Raw genomic sequence first — 25,237 nt, 5'->3', positions numbered from 1 at the left:
TTAATTTCATCATCATTTTAAAGACCATCCTATGTATTCACAGCTGCTTTGCATTCTGCTAGCATTTCCTGGTCATTTGTTATTATACTCTTAAGATTATAAAAATAAAACTGCCAATTCCTATCACAGCTAATACACTTCGATCGGTGTGTGATCTCTTACAGTATTTTGAATTGTACTGTATAAACTCATTATAGTCAAGGGCATGAGGGCTAAATATGGGCTCTGTACATGTACATGTAGTTGAGCGGTATTTCACACAGATTCAAAGCTAAGCAATAACAAAAGGCATTTATAATGTGCCATCTATCTAGAAATAATATATTCCAACTTCCAAGGCAAATTGTTATTACTATCATTACACCAGTGACCAGCTTTAGCCGAAGCAGCATTCCAGCGCTCAATGCACTTCAAGGAATTAATCCTGCTGGGTACCCATTCACCTCAACTGTGTTGAGTGCAGCACAATAATGAAGTAAAACGTGCCATGGCTGGGATTCAAACACACATCCCTCCCATTGAGAGACAAGAGTCATAACCACTAGATCACGATGCCCCCACAATTGTTTTTGAGAACCAGTATTAAAACAATTTTTTTTCCCCGTCTCACTGGATTTGATCCATAGCAGCTAGATAAAATCTCTGCAGCAACTGGGGCACGGGACACAAACCTGACGATGCAACAGTTACTCAACAATAACAAATTCCACTAAAAGCATCAAATTTAGCTCAAAATTCGACCACAGCATACTGCCTCCATTTAGGACAAGAATCACAAAAGCCAAATCCAGAATTGCTTCCTGATCAGATCAAAATCTACTGCATTTTTAATTCAATATGTACAATTAATATAGTGTATAATGTTCTGCAGATTAAAAGGTCCATTTTACCTCAGAAAATGTTGATTTGAATCAATAGAGTATGGTGAAAATTTCATAAAAATGGGATGTAAAATAAGTCATAACGCTTTTTTCTTAAAAAGTTATATGCATGTCATATGCAAATGAGAGATTAGATGATGTCCCTCACTTTTTCTTTAGATATTTATTATACGAATTATAAAATATTTCAATTTTTACAGATTTGACAATAAGGACCAACTTGACTGAACCATAAAATGTTAAAAAATGGTACCAGTAATTAAACATGCTTCAGGGAGGAATAAAACTTTGTTTCACAGGATATTGTGAAGAAAATTAGAATATTTCAAAATACAAAAGAAATAGTGAGTGAGTAATGTTATCAGTTCCCTCATTTGCATACCGACCGGGATGTGCATTTCATTATTTTTTTAAATTAGGCAAAACTTAAAAATGACATAACTTGCTTATTTTCCAACCAATTTTGATGAAATTTTCAGTGTTATTCTTGTTTGATTTTTCTCTTTTTATTCATATGAACTTTTTGTTGGGGTGGACTTGTCCTTAAAGGTTTGAAAACTAATTCTGACATTTAAACTTTGACTTTACTTCAAGAAGTCACCCCCTGGGACGGTATTCTGAAAACCGTGTTAGCACAAAAACGGTGTTAGCGAACAAGATAATTATTCTGAAAAATCATGTTAGCACATGCGAGTGGACGACTGAACGCGCTGCATCAAAAGACGATCTCTGGGGTAAACTGGGGAAAAAACCCATCAAGTACATGCAATCACGTTATTTACCACGTAATTCTCATTGAGGCGCGCATGGTTCGTGGAGGGGGTCACCTTACAGTTATTATACAGTGGGTATTAATAAAAAGTTTACACTTTAAAGTCCTGGGAATTGAAAAATATACAATATGGGGATAATTTTTTCACGTATATTATTTGATTTGGGTATCATCTATCAAATGAAAGTAACAATTTTGACAGAATGTTACACATTAGTGAGCAGTGTCCATTTTTGTAAATCTTGCAGAAATCAATTTGCGCAAAATGCTCATTTTCACGGAGTGTCAAGGAAAAAAGGCGAAAACAAACTGACCATGCGGTACATTTCTCACATTGTATTTCTTTTGCATTTTTAGCCAATTGAAATTAAATAGATACATTTGAACATTTTGTAACAACTTTGCCAACCAAATTAACATTTTAACCCTCAGCAGGATCTGAGGACATAACTAAATGTAAATTATCTCACACATCTCCAGCACTTTTTTTCACAAGATTTTTATAATTTAAAATGGGTTTACATTTCATATTTTTGTAATACTTGCTTCTCCACACTTTTCCCAATCTTGACAATGATTCAGAGAAAGAAAATCAAGCCTAAGCCATTTCATGTGAATCACAGCTCCGTGTAAAGCAGATATCATCACAATGGCCTCGGTATGTGTGTGCGTGGGGGGGGGGCAATGGCGGTCTATGTAGTGTTTTGGGCAAGGAAACGTCTTCAAATCAATATTCCTAGCTGAAGTCTACGTGTTCTTCATGATTAACATCTACTTATATTCATATATATCTATTCCAAGTTCTGGGCAAATCGTTTTTCACAAACTTTTCAAAAGTAAGTAGTGCTCACTCAAGCGGAAAGATTTTTCGATATTTATATCGTCATTTTCTTAGAGATCTGTACCAATGCTTAAATGTGGAAAAGGCTTCAGGATATTAGAAATATATAATTTTCAGGATTATTTCCAAGTGTAAACTTTTATTTTGATATGCACTGTATAGACTAGGTCTCCCTAGTTTTACTTTCATGCCAAGTAGATGTGATAGAATAAAGGAACAATTTTATTTCTGATGAAATTGGACTTCCAACACAGACTGAGCCCACTTATTTGTGGGCTGGAGTTTATGAAAAACATGTTGTATAGCACCATCATTCAGTCTACAACAGGTTGAAATAAATGAAACTAAAATAAAATCGGAATGGTATTAGACACTGTATATGTATAAGGAGTTCCCAATTGGCTCTTATTGTGTTAAAGAATCTAAAGATTTTTTTGTACCTAGGATAGTTTTCTCACCAACAATTCATACCACAAATAATATAATATTATTAAGACTCACCTCTCTCTGTTGAAACTGATTAGCCTGGATTTGAAAGAACAAAATATAAAACACATAAGCATATTTAATATATATCCCACATTTGAATATGATAGTTTTCCCACCAACAATTCATACCACAAATAATTTAATATTATTAGGGATGCAAAGATTCATGTATAAAGACTCACCTCTCTCTGTTGAAACTGATTAGCCTGGATTTGAAAGAATGAAAAATAATACACATTAGCATATTTATATATCCCAAATTTGAATATAATATAATAAAATATGAATTATAACCAACTTTGAATCCCAAGTCTATGATAACAATCAACACCACAATAATAACATTTCAAACATTATGTTTTCAGTTAAGCTGTGTAATAATAATAGCGGCATATTTACCCAGGGTAGCCACTTCAGTTCCGAAAACTGTTCTCCCAGCGGGCCCTGCTATTATTACCCCGGCTTTAGCACGGCTGCCTTGATCGGGCGCTCGAGCATTCGAGGAATTTCTTCCTATCGGGTACCCATTCACCTCACCTGGGTCGAGTGCAGCACAATGTGGATAAATTTTTTGCTGAAGGAAATTACGCCATGGCTGGGATTCGAACCCACGACCCTCTGTTTCAAAGTCCGAAGACTAATCCACTGGGCCACAACGCTCCACACCTGTACATATATGTGACAGTGCTGTTTCACATATTACTATTACACAATGAATGGTAAAATGTGAAATTCAAGACGAATATGAGACAAATAAAAAATCACTATAAAATTAGGAGTGGGCTATACATGGGTCAAAAATACTTTTTTTTGTAATTTCAATATGGGAACAGTTTTTTTTTTATTCCTTGTAATGTATCTCAACATGAAATGACAATATTTTTTCTCTCTACAATTTTTTTTTGGCATGACCAGTGAATACCTGCATTGTTCCATTCTTTAATATACATGTACTCTTCCAATTTTTGTATGGTTCAATACATCAAATGATTTTAGTTCTTATTACCTCAACAACAAAGTTAATGCAAGATATTTCTTAATAACACAAAATAATGATTGCATACATATTTACATGTACATGTATCAGGTAGGGACAGTGATGTTCTGTTTTACTGGTAAATAAAACGGAAATTCTGTTTGGTTCTTACACTTTTCATGTAAAAATTCATGGAATTCACCTCTGCAAAATGGAATTCAGGTTTTTGCTTTGTACATTTTCAGTGACAAAGCAGAATTTCCATTTTTAGATCAAGTTGAAATGGAATTAGAGATTTTAGAAACGATAAGGACCATTTTTTAAAAAGTTGTTGTAAAGTTTCTCTCATGAAATTCTGTAGAATTATGTAAAAAAGAATATTTACTAAACTTTCTTTAATACTGTTTGTCTTTATTGTGGCACATTTGGGGGCGACTTTAGTAAAGATGGTCGCTCCAAATCATTCAATAATATGTTAAGAATTTGGGGGCGATTTAGGTTGTCATTAGGGTGAAGTGCACATTTTATTTTTAGGGGAGAGGCAAGATCCATAAAAAATGTTCATTGGGGCACTTTTGCATTTTCTAAAGTGAAATTAAAGGACTTTGTGTAAATTTTCAGTAAAATATATAAATTTCTGGGCCTGCAGCATACCGCCTGGTGTATGTTTATCATCATAATTTAAGGTATCAAAACTTACCGGTTCTCTCTGCTGAAGCAGCTGTTCGTCCTACAAATAGAAAGAGGTGGAAGATATTGGTTCATTTATAAATACATTGTAGCCAATACTCTGAATACAGCATAGGTGTAAACTAGAGTTAAAATTATCAGTGCATGTTTGTAGTTAAACTTAAAGCAAACAAAGATTTAATGAGAAAGTCTTTCATTATTAAAGGTAAATCTAGATCTGGTACGGTACATTCAAACTTTACCTTTGTTATAATGATCTTGGCTGAAAACCAATAATTCTGAATACCACGAACACAGAAAAGCATATGTGGGACACTATATAAAAAGTAATGTCACATGGAAAAAGATTTGACAATTTGCTTGAATCTCATGCTTATTTTCAGAGCTGCCAACCTTGTGCAAGCAATGTGTCAACTCGAACCTTAAAACCATATGAAGTAGACAAGGGGTGCAAAAAATAGCAACTTTTGCTCAGAAAATGCTAAAAGCATGAAACGTTGCACAATTATTTTTCATCTCATACCAATCATTTTCAGGGGTGGTGCCAAAATTTTCCATACTTTCCTTAGCAACGGTTGCTAGGTAACAAAATGACCAAACCAACAGGCATTTTAAGAGCAGCTACCACCCTGGTAACCCCTATTGCTTCGTCGCCACCCAAGAAATCAACCGAATCAACTTTATAAACCCAAGAAATCAACCAAAATTACCAAATCAACTTTATAAGCTTTCTCTGTCTCTAAGACATGACCAGGAGGCCTTCTTTCTCCCCCCCCAAAAAAAAAAAAATTTTTGCCTTTCTAGAGACATTTAATTTCAACATGGCTTCCAGATGGCCACCAAATACTTTTCTGATAGTATTTCTGGTCATGTATTATTGCAACATAAGAATTAGAGGTGAAGTTTGGTCCGAGCAATGGAGGATAATAGCCACGATTTTATATTTCACTGAAAATTGCAAATTTTGGGGGCACCCCCACATCAAGTTCTATATTAACCCCTCGAAAAAATTTGGAAATCTGACTTTGATCGATAATCCCTCCTTCGTTTAAGTGAATATTAATGTGCGATTAATACCAATAGATAAAATGACACCCTACATGATATGATCATAAATGGTTTATATGGAGGTGCAGTGTCTTGAAATGTGGGGCAAGGTCAAAACTCAAAAAACAATATTGAAATTCACTGTTTCTTTTTTTACAGGGTGACAAATGAGTTTCTCAGCAGTTTCTTTTGTTTTCATGCATCTTAACATTAACATAGAGATCTGTGAAATAACATGGTTTGAGTCATGGTTTGAAATACCCATGCATGTGTGTTTGTTTGTTAGGTGTCTGCATGTGCAGAGATGTGTTTGATTCCATGTTAATGTCAATGTTAAGGTCCAGCAGAATGGGTGCGGAAAATGACGAGGGGGGGGGGTGGTTGAATCATGCATAGGCTATAGCATTTTTAGATATAGTACAGTGTCTTGAAGAACTAAAGATGAATCGTACGTTATTTTCGCCTGGCTTCATTACATAACGCCAAACTCACAGCTGGATGTAATTATCAAATGACTAATTTCTTTTTAACAATGCAGCAAGTAGCCAACCAATAACAGATACAGTGTAAATCCCCAAGGTGTCTTATGAATATTTGCACTGTCTGAGTAATAAAGAGTTGAGTTCCTTTCCTACATTTGACGTTCGTATCTGCACATACATGTATGGGCCTATAATTAGAGTATGAATGTACAGTTGTGCTTGAAAGTTTACATGTATAGTGAACCCCACCACAAAATGGACTCATTCATGCGAGGGTTGAAACTTGAAAGTAAACAACACTGCAAAGTTGGGCGAGCCCAGAGTAACAAGTGTTCAATTTCTGCCATGTTCTAGATATTTAATTGTGAAGTCAAGATTATTTAATGTAATACTTTATCACCTGACTTCACAATCTAAAGCATGGCAGAAACTTGAAATATGTTCATTTTCTGGTGGGATTTATTTACATTTGAGCACCACTTTAAGGCTATACAAACTGTACTATATTTATACCCATACACATATAGCATGACTGTGCTTAGAACATTTGTAGGAAGTTGATAACTTATTTTTATTCCATTGTTTTTTTTTTATTCTGTTCTACATGTATATAAGTTTTGTTAAAATTGCTGGGCAATTCATAAAATCCTAAATATCACGGGGGAAAAATCATACATTTTCTTAAAATTTCCAAGAGACTTGAAAATCTAAAAAATATAGAATAAAATGAAATAGAATAGAATAACTTTATTGTCTATAGAGGATTTTTTTTAAAACTGGTTTACATTTTTATATACAATATATACACAACAAAAAAAGTAAGTCCCCCCTAAATCAAATTGCTGTAACTTTTGAACGGAATTATTTTGAGATATGATATTGAGCGTGATCGGTTCATCACGGACGGACATTTGATAGATTTTGAAAGTTTTGAAGGCTTGTAACAAATTAGGAATAAGATGAACAAGGTTCCTTTGTGTTTTGTAGTGAAGGGTAGGACAAAGTATGCTGAATGATGAAAAAAGTTTGTTGCCATGGTTACCTACAAACATAGGTATCCACTAAATGTGCCATATCACGGACGGACATGATAGAAATGTGGTTTTTAGAATTTTTGTACATTTTTATTGTTTCTATCTAAACAGCTTAACATGGACCAATAATTGTTAATGCAACTAACACTCGGGTATGTTAGCTTCTATGTTCAGCATATTGAATTCTTAACCAATATCAAACTTCTGAGAGAATTGCAAATATTTTCCATCACGGACGGACATCTCAGACGGACATCACGGACGGACACAATCAAAATACATTGGAAGTACCCTGTAAGAAGTTCTTAATACTTTCTTGGGGAAACAAATGCTATTGTATTGATGATTTGTACATATCTTAATATTATTAAACATTATTAGTTGCACAATCAAGTTGCTACAACTTTAATCAAGTTGCTGCAACTTGATTTAAGATGTATAGCAACTTGTTTTCTATGCTAGACGCACAGTATAATCTAGACATATGATTGCTCTAAACACAGTTCTTGTCAAAGAATATTGTCTTTTTAAATTGTAGAATACAAGGTTCCAAATCAACAGCTAGTTGATCAATGATCATATTGATACAAGTATTTTTATGATCATGATGATTTTTAGGCATTAATTTTCCAAGAGCAAAGAGGGTTTTTTTTAGGTCAAAAATCTAAATCGAAAAGATCAACAGGTCGCTGATCCTTATGCTTGTTTGTTGGATCAACACTTTTGGGGGACTCTCTTTAAATCCATCTTTGGAAAAATATCTAAGTGGAGACACCCCATAATATCAACAGCCCTCATGTATTTAGGAACTGACCGAATCCAAAATTGAAATTGATATATCAATCCAAAGCTTATTAAAACTTTTAAACACTGCAGTGCAAGCTTTATGCATTTTCACAGTTTACCAGATATTAAGCGATTTGCTTAAAATTAGCTCCATAATGGACTTCAAAAAAAGGTATTCATGTAATTTTCACAAGCCTCAAGACTGTGATGTCATGTTCTGTTCGAAGCATTGTGAATCCATAGGTTTGTACATGGAAAAATTGATTTTTCTGCTAATATCAGATTATGCATTGCATTCTACTTCTCCATCACTTTCTGCAAGCTTGAATTGATGAAATCTACAGCTTTGTACTTGTTCTTGCCTTATTTTATTTCCTGCTTTTTTGGCGTATACATGTACATGCAGCTTTCCAACCCTATCTGCATTCCAATAATGTTTAACAATTTTTCCTGACAAAAATATAGCCCCAATAACGGCCAAAGATATCACAAAAAAATGTGACGAGTTGTAGGTAGTTACTCCATTTGAATTCTGAATAATTCTCAGAGCCACTTCTCACTGCAATTAGAAGCTAAAATTAAATTCATAATCTGCTCAGCAAAGTTTCTCATTTGCATATATGAATCTTTCCACAAGTATTTCACTCGTCCGTCTGTGATGAAATGTCCGTCCGTGATCATTTTTTGATTTATTGTATGCATAAAATGTATGGATTTTAGCTATGTTCAAATAAAATGATATAGTGTCCAGTGAAATACTTCTACACAATTTTATTTCTGTTTCTATTCTGATAAAGAATAAAAAGCTGAATCCATAGACATTATCCTAATAAAAATGATCCCGGACGGACATTAATTTCATCACGGACGGACAGAAATGTTAACATCTACAAGGAAAGTTTACTTCCCATATTTTTTTCCTATTAATTTATGTTTGATGATAGATTAATGTTCAGAGTGCAAGACCATTAAAAAAATTGGAGTAGCTTTGAAAACAATAAAACTAGAGTGAATTGAATTTGAGTGAATTAACTTTGTCCGTCCGTGATGAAATTAATGTCCGTCCGTGATCATTTTTGATTGAGTTTATGATATGGATAAAATGTATGGATTTCAGCTATGTTCAAATAAAATGATGTACAGTGTTTAGAGAGATACCTCTACACCTTTTTATTTTTTATTTCTATTCTGATAAAGAATAAAAAAACTTTTCAACTTTTTTTCCATCACGGACGGAAATTTCAAAATGGAAATGTTAACACCTACCAAAAAAAATTACTTCCCAATAATTTTTTTCTACTATATTATGTCTGATAATAGAGTAATGTTCAGAGTGCAAGAACATCCAAACCAAATTAGAGTAACTTTAAAAACAATAAAACTAGAGTGAATTTAATTTGAGTAGAAATGTCCGTCCGTGATGAGAGGTAGCAGCACCCCCATGAATAAAATGGACTATTCCGGTAGTTTCGGAATCATCAATCTTCATGAAACTAAGTTTTTTTAAACCTGAGATATCAAAGATTATTTTAAAAGCAAATTTGATAGAAGTACCTAAAAAAAAATTTTTCACCTCAATGCGAACCCTTAACCGATCATGCTCTATTTCGTAGGTGGATTTCTACACTCATTAGACAACTCCTGGGGAAATATGAAATTGATCGGTTGGGTCATGCATGAATAATCAAAGATTGAATTAAAAATGACCATTTTTGAAAGTCACAAGAGTCGTGTTTCAGATTGTGCAAATACAATGTTGGACAAAAGTTGTTTTTTAGGTGAATTCTATGGTGGTATACTGGTTTTCTAACCATCATTTAGCCACTCCACACACAATTTTGATATCATATGTTCATGGTTGAGTGAGCGCATTGTATTGCAGGGGCCGCGGAAGCGGGGGGAGGGGGTTCAGCCCCCCACTTTTTTTAAAAAGCATGTACAAAAATGTAAAAATGACCATACGATTGTGATTTTTTGCATGGTCAGCCCCCATCCTCCCACTTTTGGCTCAGCTACCCCCCCCACCTCCCCCCACTTTGAAAACCGTTCTGCTTGGCCCCTGTATTTTGACGTATCATCATAGGGGGTTATGGTAGTATCCTTTACAACTTGCTATAGAACATGTTAAAATTTGAAAATGTTGGTGGCTCCCCCGATTATAGGCCCCTCCCCCATTTTAAAATTCTGGGTCCACCACTAATTTGCCCATAAATTAAACTGGTCATGAAAAATTGTTACGAAAAGAATACATTTATGCCGTATAAAGAGTATTCATTCCTAAGTTTTCGAATGTGCTCGCTCAACCATGAAAATGTTTTAAGTTCGAAAAGTGCGTGGTGATAGAAATGATGGATGATAAAACAAAAATATTTGAAACCGAATTTGCCCTCAATATGCACTTTATGACCCTTTAAAATGAGTCTGTGACATTGAAAATACCAATTTTCCCACTTTGATGCGTGCTCACTCATCCATGAATAAACATATCGATTTCATTTTTGCACAGAATTCTGCCCATAGGCTAATAAACATTACTGCCAAATGACATTGCTAAAGACAGCCTTGAAAAAAAGTTCCACCATATTGAATGAGGGTTTACTTATTCTTAAACATATGCACTCATAATGTACACAAGTCTATGAGAGAAGAAGTCAAAATTTTCACAAATATGAAATGAGGGTTTGTTTCATGGACGGTTTTTGCTACTTCTGCCAACAGTTTTTTCATGAAACTTCGCACATGGCTTCAGAGTAACACTATCCAAAAGGCGCACACCAAAATAACCATTCAACACGGCACAGAGTGGGGCCAAGGCTTTGAACTTTCTTCTCATTTGCATAATTTTCGAATATTATGTGCTCACTGATGCATTTAACATCGGGATTTTCATAAAAATCAAATCAAATGAACTATGCAAGGAGGTTTTTAACAGATATCCAGTTACGAATTGCATTTTTTCCAATAACGTAAAAAAGAGAGCATCACATTCCACATGTTCATTCAAGCGTGAATGTTTAGTTAAACGCCTTTGAATCATTGAAGCATGTTAAATGGTCGTGAACATAACGAAAAAGTTGAGAAAAGATCATTTTCAGTTACCAAAATGAAACAATACTTGTCTATGATATTTGAAAATCGTATTTTTTGTTTTCAATAAATGTTCATTGAACCGTGAAACGATGAATATTGTTGAAGATACTCTTCCCAAAAATAACTGTCATCATATTCTTTCATTCTTAGTGATATAAATGTGTAAAAAATCCAATTATTGCAAATTTGGACTCGTGTTTATTCAACCATGAAATTTAGCAAAAAAATTGTATTGTACTTTAGAAAGTACATTTTACAAGCCTTCTGACTATTTTTCATGATGAGAATGTGGAATTAGTTCCAGTAAAATGGAATCAAAGTCATGATATTTGGCTTGTGACTTTTGAAAAGTGACATTTTTGCCTTCTGACGGTGCTCACTGAAGCATGACGTAAAATACGTCCATAACATTTACTCAGAGGGTAGCCTATATAATTACCTACACGCTCATGTAAAAATATATCAATAATTCGAAATGGTTCGGAAATTATTGATGTTTGTTCAAGGGGGGACTTACTTTTTTTGTTGTGTATACATGTACATGTACAGAAAAACATATTAAATGATCATTACATGTACATGGCATCAGAAGGACCAGAAGGGGTTCACTAAATTTTGAGCACCACTGTACACTCGGCTATATGGTTAAAGCTAAATAATAGTAGTTGCAGTAAAACACTAATTTCGAGAGAAAGTCTGTAAAACCAAGGTTAAGTATGACTATATGATCGTGGATCTAGATCTCTTACAGTTACATAACTGAACTTTGTAAAATTATAAAATCTAAGCTGAAATACGATCACACTAAAGATCGCCAACACAGATAGGCACACATGGGACAGTGTATTATTATTGCTGGAATAAAGACCAGACGGAAGTGACCGAATCCATGCTTATTTTGCTTATTTCTCAGCAATTACACAATTTCTTCCAGAATCCTTTGGCACATATTTTTTATTCATACAGACACTTGGGTGGTCATTATATTAGATTCTGTAAAAAGTCATTTTGAGATCGTTACCAGAACTGGAATTTATCTTTAACAGGTCTGCTAATGTATAGTGGAAATCTTGGGGTGATCTTTGTATGTTACATGTAGCTACAGGAAAGAGGGAAATCTGGATCTTTTGTACTATATGTACTCCATTTTCTCTTCAGAATTTCATAAAACACACATTAAAATCACTGTTTAAAAAGGAAATGTCATGTTTTTCAAAAAGCTTAATCTCTACATCTCATTTTGAAACCCTGTGGGCCAAAGGCATATTTTGAGTTATAGAAGATGAAAATATTTAAACAAGGAGATTCATGAAAAATTCATAGAAAAAAAGCTAAAAATAGAAACAGAAAAATACATACAGTAGTTGTTTGAAAAGATGAAGAAAAAAAAATGTTTCAGAATTGATCGAGTGCATGTTTTCCCCGTCACTGGAGTTGATAGGTTGATAGGTACGATCACATCGTATCTCGCGATAACCGCAGACTTTTGTTCTATTAATCTAAACGGCCCTCGCATGTTTACCCCGTGTTTTGATAAGGAATTCCATGCAGTGTTCATTCCAGACGATTGTCTAGTGTGACACCAGAAAGAGACGGATCTAACCGGGTTTAAGCTGGTGCAAAGATCAGTATCCTTGGCCAGAACAGAGTAATTATGAGGGAACTAATAATGAAATCATTTTCACAAAAGCTGCAATCTATGGCAAGTAAGAAGCTTCTACTACAAACTATTAATGAAAATGTGTCACTTGATTGGTTGAATGCAACTCTGTTTGATTGCAACTATTAAAGTTTTGTGAGACAGGGTCCAGCATCATGACCTACTTCAGTTTTCCTTTTCCCTTGCTTTTTCCTTCTGCACTGGAAAAATTTCCAATCAGAGCACAGGCTAGACTACATGTATGAAACTTACAGAATTAGTGAGTGGGTGATGTCATTGGTCACCCCCCCCCCCCGCCCCTATTTGCATAATAACAAAGATATGAACATCTTTTGTGAAATTAAGCAAAACTTTGAAATGTCATGACTTTATTTCACATCCAAATTTGACGAAAAGTTTTGCTTTGCTTCTCTTTTACTTTATTCAATTAACTTTTTTTAAAGGATGGACTTTACCCTTTTTAATAAACAAATACATTCCATAAGTGACTATCACAGATGTCATAATTGTCAGAGGCTACTTTTCACTACATACTGCCTAAATCTGTAACATTCGATAAGTTTTAACATTGCAATAGATGGGGGGATTTTCAAGGGCTCTTCTGTTTATTCCAGGTGTGAAAGTTCGCCTGGGACCCCATGCAATTTTTCCCAAGTACATGTACATGTATCTGATTGATTCAGACCACACATGTAATTTGTCAGTGAACATCACTGATAAGGTATTTCATCACTTCCCAGAAGAAAAACAGAAGAATTTCTCCACAGGAATGGTAGTCCGAGATCCATTTTATCTCTGTTATCACATAAAATGCCCTTAAAATCTTTCTGTATCGGTATTGTGGGAACTAACTCTTAATCTTCATTTTATCTCTGTAAGACACACCTATTTTTGAAGCAATATCCAATGAGGAATGCTGTTTTATAACACTCATCTCATTCAACCAACGAAAATATGAAAATCCATTCCGCCAGTTGTTGCAAAAGAGATTATGTCAATTCTTTAAATTCAAATGCACTTGCACTATACGCTAGCACGTCTTACAGAGATTTATTTTTTAACTTTCAAAGACGTGACATTTAAAAATATCCCAAACACAGTCATGAACTAGGTGCCTTATACTTTTAAAGTTAAGATGACATTTAAACAAGTGGAATGCCTCTGGCTGTCTCACCTGCCTCACGCAATTCAATATAGCAGCAGTGCTGACTTTGAAAACTACTATAAAATAATTATTCACAAAAAACACCAATCATATAATGATACAATGCTACATTCATTGACATTTGACCTTGATCATGTGACCTAGAAAGCTTGTCAGTGATACTTGATTACCCCTAAATCCACGTTTTATACACTATATCTATAAACTTTGAAAGTTAAGACAGCAATGTAATAATTACCTCTAAAATGGCCAAAGTTCATTGGCCTTACATGACCTTTGACCTTGATCATGTGACCTGCAACTCAGTTCAGTGATACTTCATTACTCTTATGTCCAAGTTTCATGAATCAGATCCTTAACCTTTCGAAGTTATGATGGTAATTCAACAGATACCCCATTATGGCCTAATGACCTTTGACATTGGTCATGTGACCTGAAATGCGCACAGGGCTTTCAGTGATATTTGATTACTCTTATGTCCAAGTTTTATGAAATCTGGTCACCAGGGGCGGTATTCTGAAAGCTCAATTAGCGGTCAATTAGCGCTCAATTAGCATTTTGGTATTCTGAAAAGTCACTTAAGTGACCCTTTCCTTATTTGGCAGGGTTGCGTTGCGCGCACTTGCAATAGTACGCGTTATGACCGAGCGTAGACTTAATTGAGTAGTTACGAGACTTTTGGTATTCTGAAAAGTCTCATAGCGCTCAATTAGCGGACTTTCCAGTGGAGAAAGATAATGGTGATAAGAGGTCCATTAAGTCTCATCATATCTTGCTAAATGAGGCTTTCATTTCGTATAAATATCATCAAATCGGTTTAATACTAGGAGGAAGGAAGAGAATAAAGGAGAGAACTAAAAAGGGAATAGAATAAAGGGGGAAAAGGTGGTGTATAGAAACAAGTAAAATAAGGAATAGGGCCTAGGGACTATATTTGGTATTAAATAAATTAGAAAAGGGGGAAAAGGAGACAGAAATATTTGTGTACTTATAGGGAAAACATGACTATTATTTTTCTATATTTTCTTTTATTATTAGCATCATACACTATTTTGTTTTTGGACACTTTTTTTGACTGAAATTGCCAAATCACGGTAGATGCAGCAATGTGCAGGGGTGAATTAAACCTTGTTTCTGACAATGAAAAATAAGCATAGACCCCTTTAGTATTTAAACGAATACAGAATAAAATACAAAAGAAAAAATAGTGAGTGATGCCATCGTTTTCCCCACCTATAAAAACCTATATCATAACGTTTGTACATCAAATTTTAATAAAATTATGCTTGTTTGATTTTTAAAATATATTTATTCAAATTTTGTTGGAGAAGATTTCTCATATAAATGAAAAGTATGTAGTTTTTAAAATAAGTAGGAATTAAGTTAAAGAAGACCCCCCCCCCATCATGGCCCAGAGACAAAGGCTAATAAAATATTGTAAAAAAAAAAGAAAGAAAGAAAGCTACAAATTCATATGGGGTTGTGAAATTCAGAACGCGTTCGAAAAAAAGAGAAAAGCATGAAGGTACAATAAATGAGAGAGAAAGGGAAAAGACAACAGTTAATTTCAACAACATAACGAACCTCTAATCTCCGATGCAGATATGCTTAAGCATTATTTTTCAGCAAAAATTCTTTGCATCAAGATCGTGGTGCAGTGCACCTGCAGCAGCCTGGCGCTGCGCTGCAAGGCAGCAAAGTGAAGAGACACTGCGCGCTAGCGCTAGGAGAAAAATTTACGTTGTAAGAGCGCATTTGATTGGCTAATTCGGCTCAGTAGGGGAGTGGCCTAAAGGGACTTAATTGAGCGCTAATAGAGTTTTCAGAATACGAATTTGGAGGTACATTAGCGCTCCATTAAATGGGTAACTTAAAAGGATATTTAAGTGGAAACTTACGAGACTTTTCAGAATACCCCCCCAGATCAATAAACTTTCAAAGTTATGATGGTAATTCAACAAATACCCCATTTGGCCAAAGTTCATTGACCCTAAATGACCTTTGACCTTGGTCATGTGACATGAAACTCAGGCAGGTTGTTCAGTAATACTTGATTAACCTTATGGCCAAGTTTCATGAAATAGGTCCATATAAAGTTATGCTGTCGTTTCAAAAACTTAACCTTCGGTTAAGATTTGGTGTTGATGCAGCAGCCGTCGCGGCCGAAAAAACGGCGCCTATAGTCTCACTCTGCTATGCAGGTGAGACAAAAACATCCACATGGGTGTTTCATAAAGCTGTTCTTAAGTTAAGAGTGACTTTAAGAACGACTGGTGAACCTTTCTCACGTGTTAAATAATCACGAATCAAGATCTAATGGTGAATATCATTTACAAAAAGAAAGGATCCCAGTCATTCTTAAAGTCGCTCTCAACTTATGAAAAGCTTTATGAAACGACCCCCAGATCCACATCTATGATCAATAGTGAGAATAACCCTTGGATTTACACTTTCTCATGACGTGAAATCAGTACAAATAAGAAAAGACAAGGATACATACTCCATATTTCAAGAATAAAACTGAGCAAATATGGCTTCCAATAAGCCATTGTCCAAAGTGGAAATGGAAAGGAGACACTTGATGAATAACTTTCTGTATAGCCAATCGTCAAGACTTGTCCAGTATTCAAAATAGTAGTTTGAATGGAAGTTCAGACATACACTGTACATGTCAAGATTTAATGATCCCCTTTCTTAACAAAAAATCCCAATAAAAATCATTGGAGAAACAATTGACTGTATATGCATACGGTTACACAATCAGCCTGCATTCGTTTTGATCATGAAGTAATTTACAACTCAAAGGGGCAAGGCCATTTTTAAAATGGTATTTTAAGGGAAAGGGAAGGCAGCGCTCACTTTAGAGGCATCAAGGGCCTCTGGGCCATTAAAAAAGGGTCTATTGGAAATGTGTAGGCCTACTTCTAAATAAACATATGTACTGGATTGCCATAGGACGCCAATGCCACAGACAAAATAAAAATTGTTTTGCTTATACGTCTACAACTATTTGGAAGGGCATCAAAGCCATGACCTTCGATGGCTTTGGACTTGTTGAGGCCCTTATCAAATGTATAATTATGAAGTATTATTATTATTATGCTTACCTTTTCAATGTCATATGGTTCCTGGAGAACGATAGTCTGTTAAGAAATGAATAAACACGTGATTGAGCCAATAATACATGTAGAGTTAATGTAGAGGTACATGTTCTCCTCAGTGTAAAAACTTCAGATAGCTTTGTTTCAAAGCATCATTTATCATGGAGCAGCAAGAGTATAATAATAATAATATAGGGTATTTATATTGCGCACATATCCACCTTGTTAGGTGCTGAAGGCGCTCCTATATTACCCGGCTAGCTAGGTGTTCATAGTGCACACAGCTTTTTAAGGAATTACTTCCTTATAAGACACAGGGGTAGATCAAGAAACAAGAAAAACAATGTTTACAAAAACATTTAATAACTCCTGAATGTACTTGACGGCCTACATGACATGTGCATCTATCTACACGACCATACTTCACACAACAATAACTACCACAAACTCTCTCTCTCTCTCTCTCTCTACATACAGTATGCTGTGTCCTACAACTTTGGCAAAAATAAGGTGCAAAATATCTCTACCCCACATTCAATATAGTACATTTCATAGATTCTTCCCAAGTTCATTTTTGCTTCATTTTGTGACAATTTACTGTGCATTAAAACACAATCATAAGAGCAAATCATTTGCAGGAAATAATTTACTTCTCAAACTTGATAAGCATTTCTGAGGTAAGATAAAAGCTTTCAGTTTCACATATTTTCCGTACAATAGTACATGTAAGGAAGGAATTTGAAGTAGCAGTCATAAAAAAAATGTGGAGCACAATGTGATGCGATACCAGGAAAATTATTCCCTGATTTGAATGGGAATACTCAAGTCAGACTGATACATGTACATGTATGTATTCTTGTTTCGCCCACATCTTTAAATTCAACACAATTCACTTAAATTGCAACATGGACAATACAGGTCACCATTTGCTCAGGAATGAACAAAGCTTTGTCCTTTTTGGAGTCATCTGATAGAGGATGTACATGTGATGGATAAGAATCAGGATTGTCACGCCAGGCAGAGCTATATGCACTCGGCTCTAAAATCTCTGCCCCAGTTCTCAAGGTGAATTTCAGCCATGCCATCTTGCTCTTTAACAATCTTCAACAAATCTTGCTGAAATTTCACATTTTATATCTTTAAATAAAATGGTCATCTATTTTCAATATTTCCTTGAAATTCTTTTGTTTTACTTTTAGATGGAAACTATCGAGAAAATGAAGATTATTTACTACTCTCTTGACTCTTAAAGATCGTTATACATTACACTCGGTCAACACCATGAAAGTCTAAATGTGGGACAATAACAGCATTATTGTGTTCCTACGTGTAGACTTTAAATAAATAAATAACAATAATGATAATAACGATGATGATGATAAATACAAGTATATTACCGTACATGTAATTAAAGAATTTAATTATTGGAAACATGAGAATCTACATGTATGAACGTTATTGTTTTCAATATAAAATGTGTTCAAATCTCAAACACCAATCTAACAAAACACCAAAGTTCTTGACTGGTAAAACATGACAGCAGTATCTGGAAAGAAAAATTTTTCAACATGACTTCAACCCTTCTTTCCAAAAGTGTTGTCAAACATGACCATGCAAAGAATTGTACACATATATTTACCGTAAGACTCTTTTCTCGTAACATAATTGTTTTCGTCCACGACAATATCGCACGGTTTCATGCTCAAAGAACAAGAATTTCAATCTTACCTGTGATCTACTGACTGAGTGTTTCTTGTGATAATTTACGAGTTCATTTACAGAGAGAAATTTGACCACCCACAGGAAGTATTTTCCAGACTGATCTGTAAGAATTTTGAAATGTTGTACTGCATTTTGAAACCTGCGAAAATAAAAAAGTACAAACAATCATGAAAAATCAAAATAAAATCCGTAAAGTAAACTTTAAACCATGCCACATGCATCAGAAGTCTAAGCTGTGCCTACTTATTTACAGAAATCCTGCAAGTATCTCAATTGTAATCTCCATTAATGATTCATAACTGCAAGAAAATATGCCCGACAATCACTTTTTGTAAATTCAAATTCCATCAACATCCAACATTTCAAAAATTTGTTACCTTTATTTTTCTACTTGATTGATCACAGATGTGAAAAAAAGGTCTGAAAATTTTAACATACATACATGTACATCATACTGACATTTCACATTGATCGTGTGACCTGAGACTTGTTAGTGATACATGATTACCCCTATGTCAACAATTTATTAACTATATCCATAAACTTTGACAGTTATGACAGCAATTTAATAATTACCTCCAACATGGACAAAGTTCATTGACCTTTGACCTTGGTCATGTGACCTGAAACTCGCACAGGAAGTTTGGCGATACTTGATTATTCTTATGTCCAAATTCTATGAACTAAACCAATACAATTTCAGAATTACGATGGTAATTCAACAAATACCCCTAAAATGGCCAAAGTTCATTGACTTTAAATGACCTTTGACCTTGGTCATGTGACCTGAAACTCACAGAAGATGTTCAGTGATAACTGGTTACTCTTATGTCCAAGTTTTATGAATCAGATCCATAAACTTTTAAAGTTATGTAGTAATTTAATACCCCCAACTTGGCCAAAGTTCATTGACCCTAAATGACCTTTGACCTTAGTCATGTGATCTGAAACTCATTCAGGATGTCCATCAATATTTGATTACCCTTATGGCCATGTTTCATGAACAAGCTCCATATATTTTCTAAGTTATGATGACATTTCAAAAACTTAACATTAAGTTAAGGTTTTGACTCCACTAACATGGTAAAAAGTTCATTGACCCTAAATGTCCTTTGACCTTAGTCATGTGATTTGAAACTTAGGCAGGAAGTTCAGTAATAGTTGATTAACCTCATGTCCAAGTTTAATGAACTACACGTAGGTCTACATACCCTCAAACTTATGATATCATTCAAAATATTTAACCTTGGAAAAGCTGGAAAAGCAGTCTTTAATACTCAGCTCTGCAGGTCAGATAAAAATGTATATTGAGAACGAAATAAACTTACTTGACAGAGAGGGAGAAGTTTCCTTTACCAGGAGTGCTTTCTGAATCTCTCACCAAAAAGGCACCGTCTTCCAAGTCCATAAGTTTCTCCTCTGCCATTTTTCTTGTGAGTCCCCCATTATACCATCTGTTTTAGCCAAAGAAAGGCAACGAAGAAAGAAAGAGAAAGAACAAAGATTAAAGACCTCTGTGTGTTTTGTAGAGATACATGTACATGTGTAGGTAGACATGTAGGGACAGACCTACATGAACATGTGTGTGCTTTTTGGAGATAAGTACAGACCTATGCAGGTTTATTGGAAATACATGTGCAGATCTGATATACTAGATACTTGATTTTCACCAACTGTCAAGTCATGAAATAGTAATATCTTCCCCAATGAATATTCACATACTGTACAGGTAGTACAAGACTTCAAATAAAAAGCTGTTACGGATTGGGGAGGGGTAGGCTCAAAGTTATACTTGATATTTTTATGACCTTATCATGACTTGGATGGGGATGTCTGGATTTTACCTTATGATTATTAAAGACATATATCTTGTAGACCAAAATATTGACATCAATTTCAAATGCAATTTCTAATGTCACAACATTTTCAAACAACCTTGCACACAATTATTACTTATAAGCTTTTTAAAGCACTTTTTTTTTTTTGGGGGGGGGAGGTCTACATGTACTTTTAGACAATTTGTCTAAAATGCATACATGTACACCCATCCTTGTTGTTATTAAGTCCTGTAACTGCAAGCTGATGTCACATGACAGATCCATTGGACATGTTCAAGCTTCATAAATAAAAACATGACTGATGACTTACTTGTGTTCTTCAGGTTTAAGATAATTTTCTGGCACTAATCCCCTCTTTGGACCAATGTGAGCGAACAACCAATGCCGGTCTTCTCTCTTTGTTACCTGAAAAAAGAAAAACATTCAATACAAATCATTTTTGTAGTAGGCCTAGGGAAAAATTTTATTTTGATTACTTGGTATTACAGTGCAATTTGCTCCACGTTTTTTTTTAGGACAAGTCCACCCCAAAGTTAATTTGAATATTAAAAGAGAAAAATCCAACAAGCATAATGAAAATTTCATCAAAATCGGATGTAAAATAAGACAGTTATGATATTTGGAAGTTACGCTTAATTTCACAAAACAGTTACATGTATTATGAACATCCTGGTCAGTATGCAAATGAGGAGACTGATGACGTCATCCACTCACTATTTATTTTGCATTTCATTTTAGTGTAATGTTGTCAGGTTGAGAACTTACTGGCTAACTCCCAGTTTTTTAATTACTCAAAGCATTGCTGCATTCTTGGTTACATTCCATGCAATATTCATATAAATGTCAATCATTTTAGAACACAGTATAATTGAATAATCAAATATATAAACAAAAGACATTCATATATGCAAATTATTATCTAAGCTTGAGAGTTGAGTGCATCAACTTATTATAACCAATCAGAGAGAGGTGGAAGGAGAGGGAGAGTAAAGACCACCGCACACCGTACGACCCGACCAGTCGGCGACTGGCTTGCGACTGGGTGAGGGGAAATGTGACGTCACAGCTCTTGTCAGCTTGAGCATCGCAGACTGGTCAGAGACAGGTCGCAAGGAAAATCTGAAGGATTTGACATGTCGAATCCTTATGACTGGATCGCAAGCTCAATCCAACCTCCAGCCAATCAGACAGCAGAGTTGCATAACGCGTATTATGATAAACAATGCGCGTACGTAGTAGTCAGCGCAATTTCTCAGATGCTATGCCAAAAAGCAAAAAGCGCATGCGTGAGTTGCAGATCGGATCGCAAGGCAGTCATAAGCCTCGACACCGCACACCTTGCGATCCGATCTGCAACTCACGCATGCGCATACTCATCTCCCCTCACTCAGTCGCATGCCAGTCGGCGACCAGTCGGGTCGTAAGGTGTGCGGTGGCCTTAAGAGAGAGGAGTGATGAAAGCTGTATGAAGGATGGAGTGATTTAATACAAAGAACTTTGTGTGAGGAGTGTACAGCAGTTAGTGTATAGAGAGCTGTACATAAATAGAAAGTTAGGATAAGTTAATATAAATGATGTATAGCATTAGAAAAAGGGGATGATTCATGAATAAGAGTGGAAAGAAATATCATACATGTAAGTACAAAATCAATCCCTTCATTAGTAAATTTATATGGTATTTTCTAATTGTAATACAGTATGGTTGAGTCAAGTTGGTAATAATTGTCAAATCTGTATTAAACCAAGTGGAACGTCTCTGGCAGTCTCACCTGCATCACATGATTCAATATAGCAGCAGTGCTGACTTTGAAAACTAATATCATTCACAAAAACACCATTCATATAATGATACAATACTACGTTCATTGACAATAAATGACATTTGACCTTGATCATGCCACTTAAGACTGGTCAGTGACAATTGATTACCCCTCTATCCACATTTTATGAACTACAATGTACATGTACATGTATCTATAAACTTTGAAAGTTGTAATAGGAATCTAATAATTACCTCCAAAATGGCCAAAGTTCAATGACCTTTGAATTTGGCCATGTGACCTGAAACTCAAATAAGATGTTCAGTGATACTTGACTACTCTTAAATGGTTTTATGAACTAGACCAATAAACTTTCAAAATTATTATGGTAATTCAACAAATACCCCCAACTTGGCCAAATTTCATTGACCTTAATCATGTGACCTGAAACTCGCACAAGATGTTCAGTGATGTTTGATTTTACTATAATGTCCAAGTTTTCATGTATCAGATCCATAAACACTCAAAGTTATGATGGTAATTCAACAGATACCCCAACTTGGCCAAAGTTCATTGACCCTAAATGACCTTTGCTCTTGGTCATGTGACTTGAACTCAGGCAGGATGTTCAGTAATACTTGATTAACTTTACGTTTAAGTTTCATGAACTAGGTCCATATATTTTCTCATTTATGCTGTCATTTCAAATTTTAACCTTCGGTTAAGATTTGGTGTTGATGCCACCGCCGTCAGAAAAGCGGCGCCTATATAGTCTCACTCTGTTGTGCAGGTGAGACAAAAATGAAATGGTTTCAAGCAATAAAAAACAAAAGAAATAGTGAGGGACATCATTGACTGTCTAATTTGCACGACAATGAGTTAGATAGGCCTACTGTTTTGTGAAAAATACATGTAAGCTAAATTTTAAAATGTCATAACTTTGTCATAAATTTTACATCCGATTTTGATAGAATTTTCAGCATGCTAGTTTGATTTTTCTCTTTTTACCAAAATATATTTGCGGGTGGACTTGACCTTTATTTAAAGACTGCAGATTTTTACATGACTGTACATTAATTAGTTGCAGACTTTTCTCTAAGTAATTTTTGGTCATAAGAGAAGACTTCAACTGTGCAATGTTCTGTACATTATTATTTAAAAATCTGGTAAACACAACCTTTTGTGTAGAAAAATATGTGGAGAAAATTGCAATGAAATAACAGGAAAATTACTCCTGGGAGAAGCTTTAAGGACACAAGACCTACATGTATCTTTCCTTTTCTTGAAACATATTTTGAAACACATCCCTAATCACTCTGAGCACCTACAAAAAGGGCCTACATGAAAGTGTGCCAGGCCCAAGGAGTAATCGAAGAATATGCTGAAGTGAAGAATATGCATCGGTCGAACCTACATTACGAGCCGTAATGTAGTGTAGCCCCAGGCTACAAAATATTTTTAAAAAATCTTCCAAAACAGTGGATAGGGTCTACATTCATATCAGCTAGATCAACTGGATTTTATTTCAATGAGCACTTCTTCAATGCCAAATATATTGAAACAGGTCAATTCCACTCTAGTCTAGGGCCCCGTTACACAAATCTTAGCGACTAATCGCTATAAATTTGAAAGAACAATTCTGAATGGTTCCTCTTCAGCCTACTCAAAATTTGCGTGCAACACTGATCTTGGTCCTGGTAGGCCATTTAGCGATAAATCGCTAACCTTTGTGTTACGGGGCCAATCGATTTCTGGCGGGGAAATTTGCTCGAAGTTAGCCAGTGTGAAACCGCATTAGGATTACCGCTTCCCTGAATCCTGATATAACTTGTTAGGTCTACCTTCAATACGTCGCCTTTCTTGAAGCCAAGTTCATCCTGATCATCCTTTGATGGCGTAAAGTCAAACTGTGCCACGTACTCCATACTTTCCGATAATTCCTGTTCAATGAATGTTCATGTTATACCGCACAGACTGATCCTATTTTATTGCAGGTTAGTCTGCAAAAAAAATTCTCACAACACTCTGACACTGACAACAGCCTGTCTTGTCTGCCAATGGCAATGCTGCACACGCACTAAATCTACACACTCTACTCTATACGCTGAGACTCCACACAACACAAGAACCACAAGAATAAGTTCATGAGTTTGTACACACGCCTAGGCAGTGTGCGATTCCCACTCTCAACGTCTTCAAAACGAACGTCAACGTAACATTAGTCCTTCGATTGCTGTTTTCCAAAAAGTGAAGAATCTATACAGGTCCCAATTGAAGATACTTTATCATGCCTTATTGTTTCTGAGTCGTTTTTTGTAACTTTGTTGCGAAACTTCTCGGTGTTTCCCGATCCTGTACTAGTGCCGTACCGTGTTGATCACCTACGTAATTTGCGGAAGTGAAAATCGTGTGCATATGAGTGCATACACTATATGGCGCGCGTGGCGGCCCGATCAGCGCGCACTACCTCAGAGTACTGAACTTAATAAAAGCGAAAATTACCGAGAACTTTCCATCCTCAAAAAGGACCCAGAAAATACGTAGCATAATAAGAAACCAAAACAAAAAAGCAGGAGCAAATACGAACAAAGAAAATAGAAGAAACAAACGAATACCGTAGGAGGAGGAAGAAGAAGAGTGATGTAACTTTTCAGGTTTATGTAGGGGAAGGCGGGGTAAGTTGAGCATAGGGGCAAGTTGAGCCACCAGCCCCAGGCCAATAATGAATGAGTCAGACATTGTGGTGGTGTCATGTATTGATGACCCATAGCATAACCCCTAACCCCACCATATTGTTTTCAACTTTGAAACAAAAAGTAGTTTTTTAGAGGGAAAAATATGAATTTCATCCAAAAAAGTAAAAAAGAGTGTGAAATAGATTAGTGCTTTATAAACACACACGT

General features: G+C 35.3%; 1 protein-coding gene across 2 annotated transcripts in view; it reads right to left on the bottom strand.

The window, feature by feature from the left end:
- LOC121422185 (growth factor receptor-bound protein 2-like) overlaps window positions 1–24,744 on the bottom strand; it is a 30,247-nt gene extending 5,503 nt beyond the window's left edge. The window contains exons 1-8 of one of the 2 annotated variants that reach the window (XM_041617073.1): window positions 24,176–24,743; window positions 20,885–20,979; window positions 20,065–20,190; window positions 18,743–18,875; window positions 17,021–17,056; window positions 4,660–4,689; window positions 3,166–3,189; window positions 2,996–3,019 (exon numbers count right to left, since the gene is read on the bottom strand). In XM_041617073.1, the coding sequence (XP_041473007.1) occupies window positions 2,996–3,019; window positions 3,166–3,189; window positions 4,660–4,689; window positions 17,021–17,056; window positions 18,743–18,875; window positions 20,065–20,190; window positions 20,885–20,979; window positions 24,176–24,259 (552 nt within the window). In that variant the 5' untranslated portion in view covers window positions 24,260–24,743. Of the gene's footprint in view, window positions 1–2,995; window positions 3,020–3,165; window positions 3,190–4,659; window positions 4,690–17,020; window positions 17,057–18,742; window positions 18,876–20,064; window positions 20,191–20,884; window positions 20,980–24,175 lie in introns of both variants that reach the window. The other variant, XM_041617074.1, reaches the window with a different exon arrangement.
- Between the last annotated feature and the right edge of the window lie 493 nt (window positions 24,745–25,237).

Source organism: Lytechinus variegatus, chromosome 10 (genome assembly GCF_018143015.1).
Source record: "Lytechinus variegatus isolate NC3 chromosome 10, Lvar_3.0, whole genome shotgun sequence".
Classification (NCBI taxonomy): Eukaryota; Metazoa; Echinodermata; class Echinoidea; order Temnopleuroida; family Toxopneustidae; genus Lytechinus; species Lytechinus variegatus.
The sequence above is the reverse complement of the archived record's forward strand: the minus strand, read 5'-3'. Positions and strand labels throughout refer to the sequence as shown.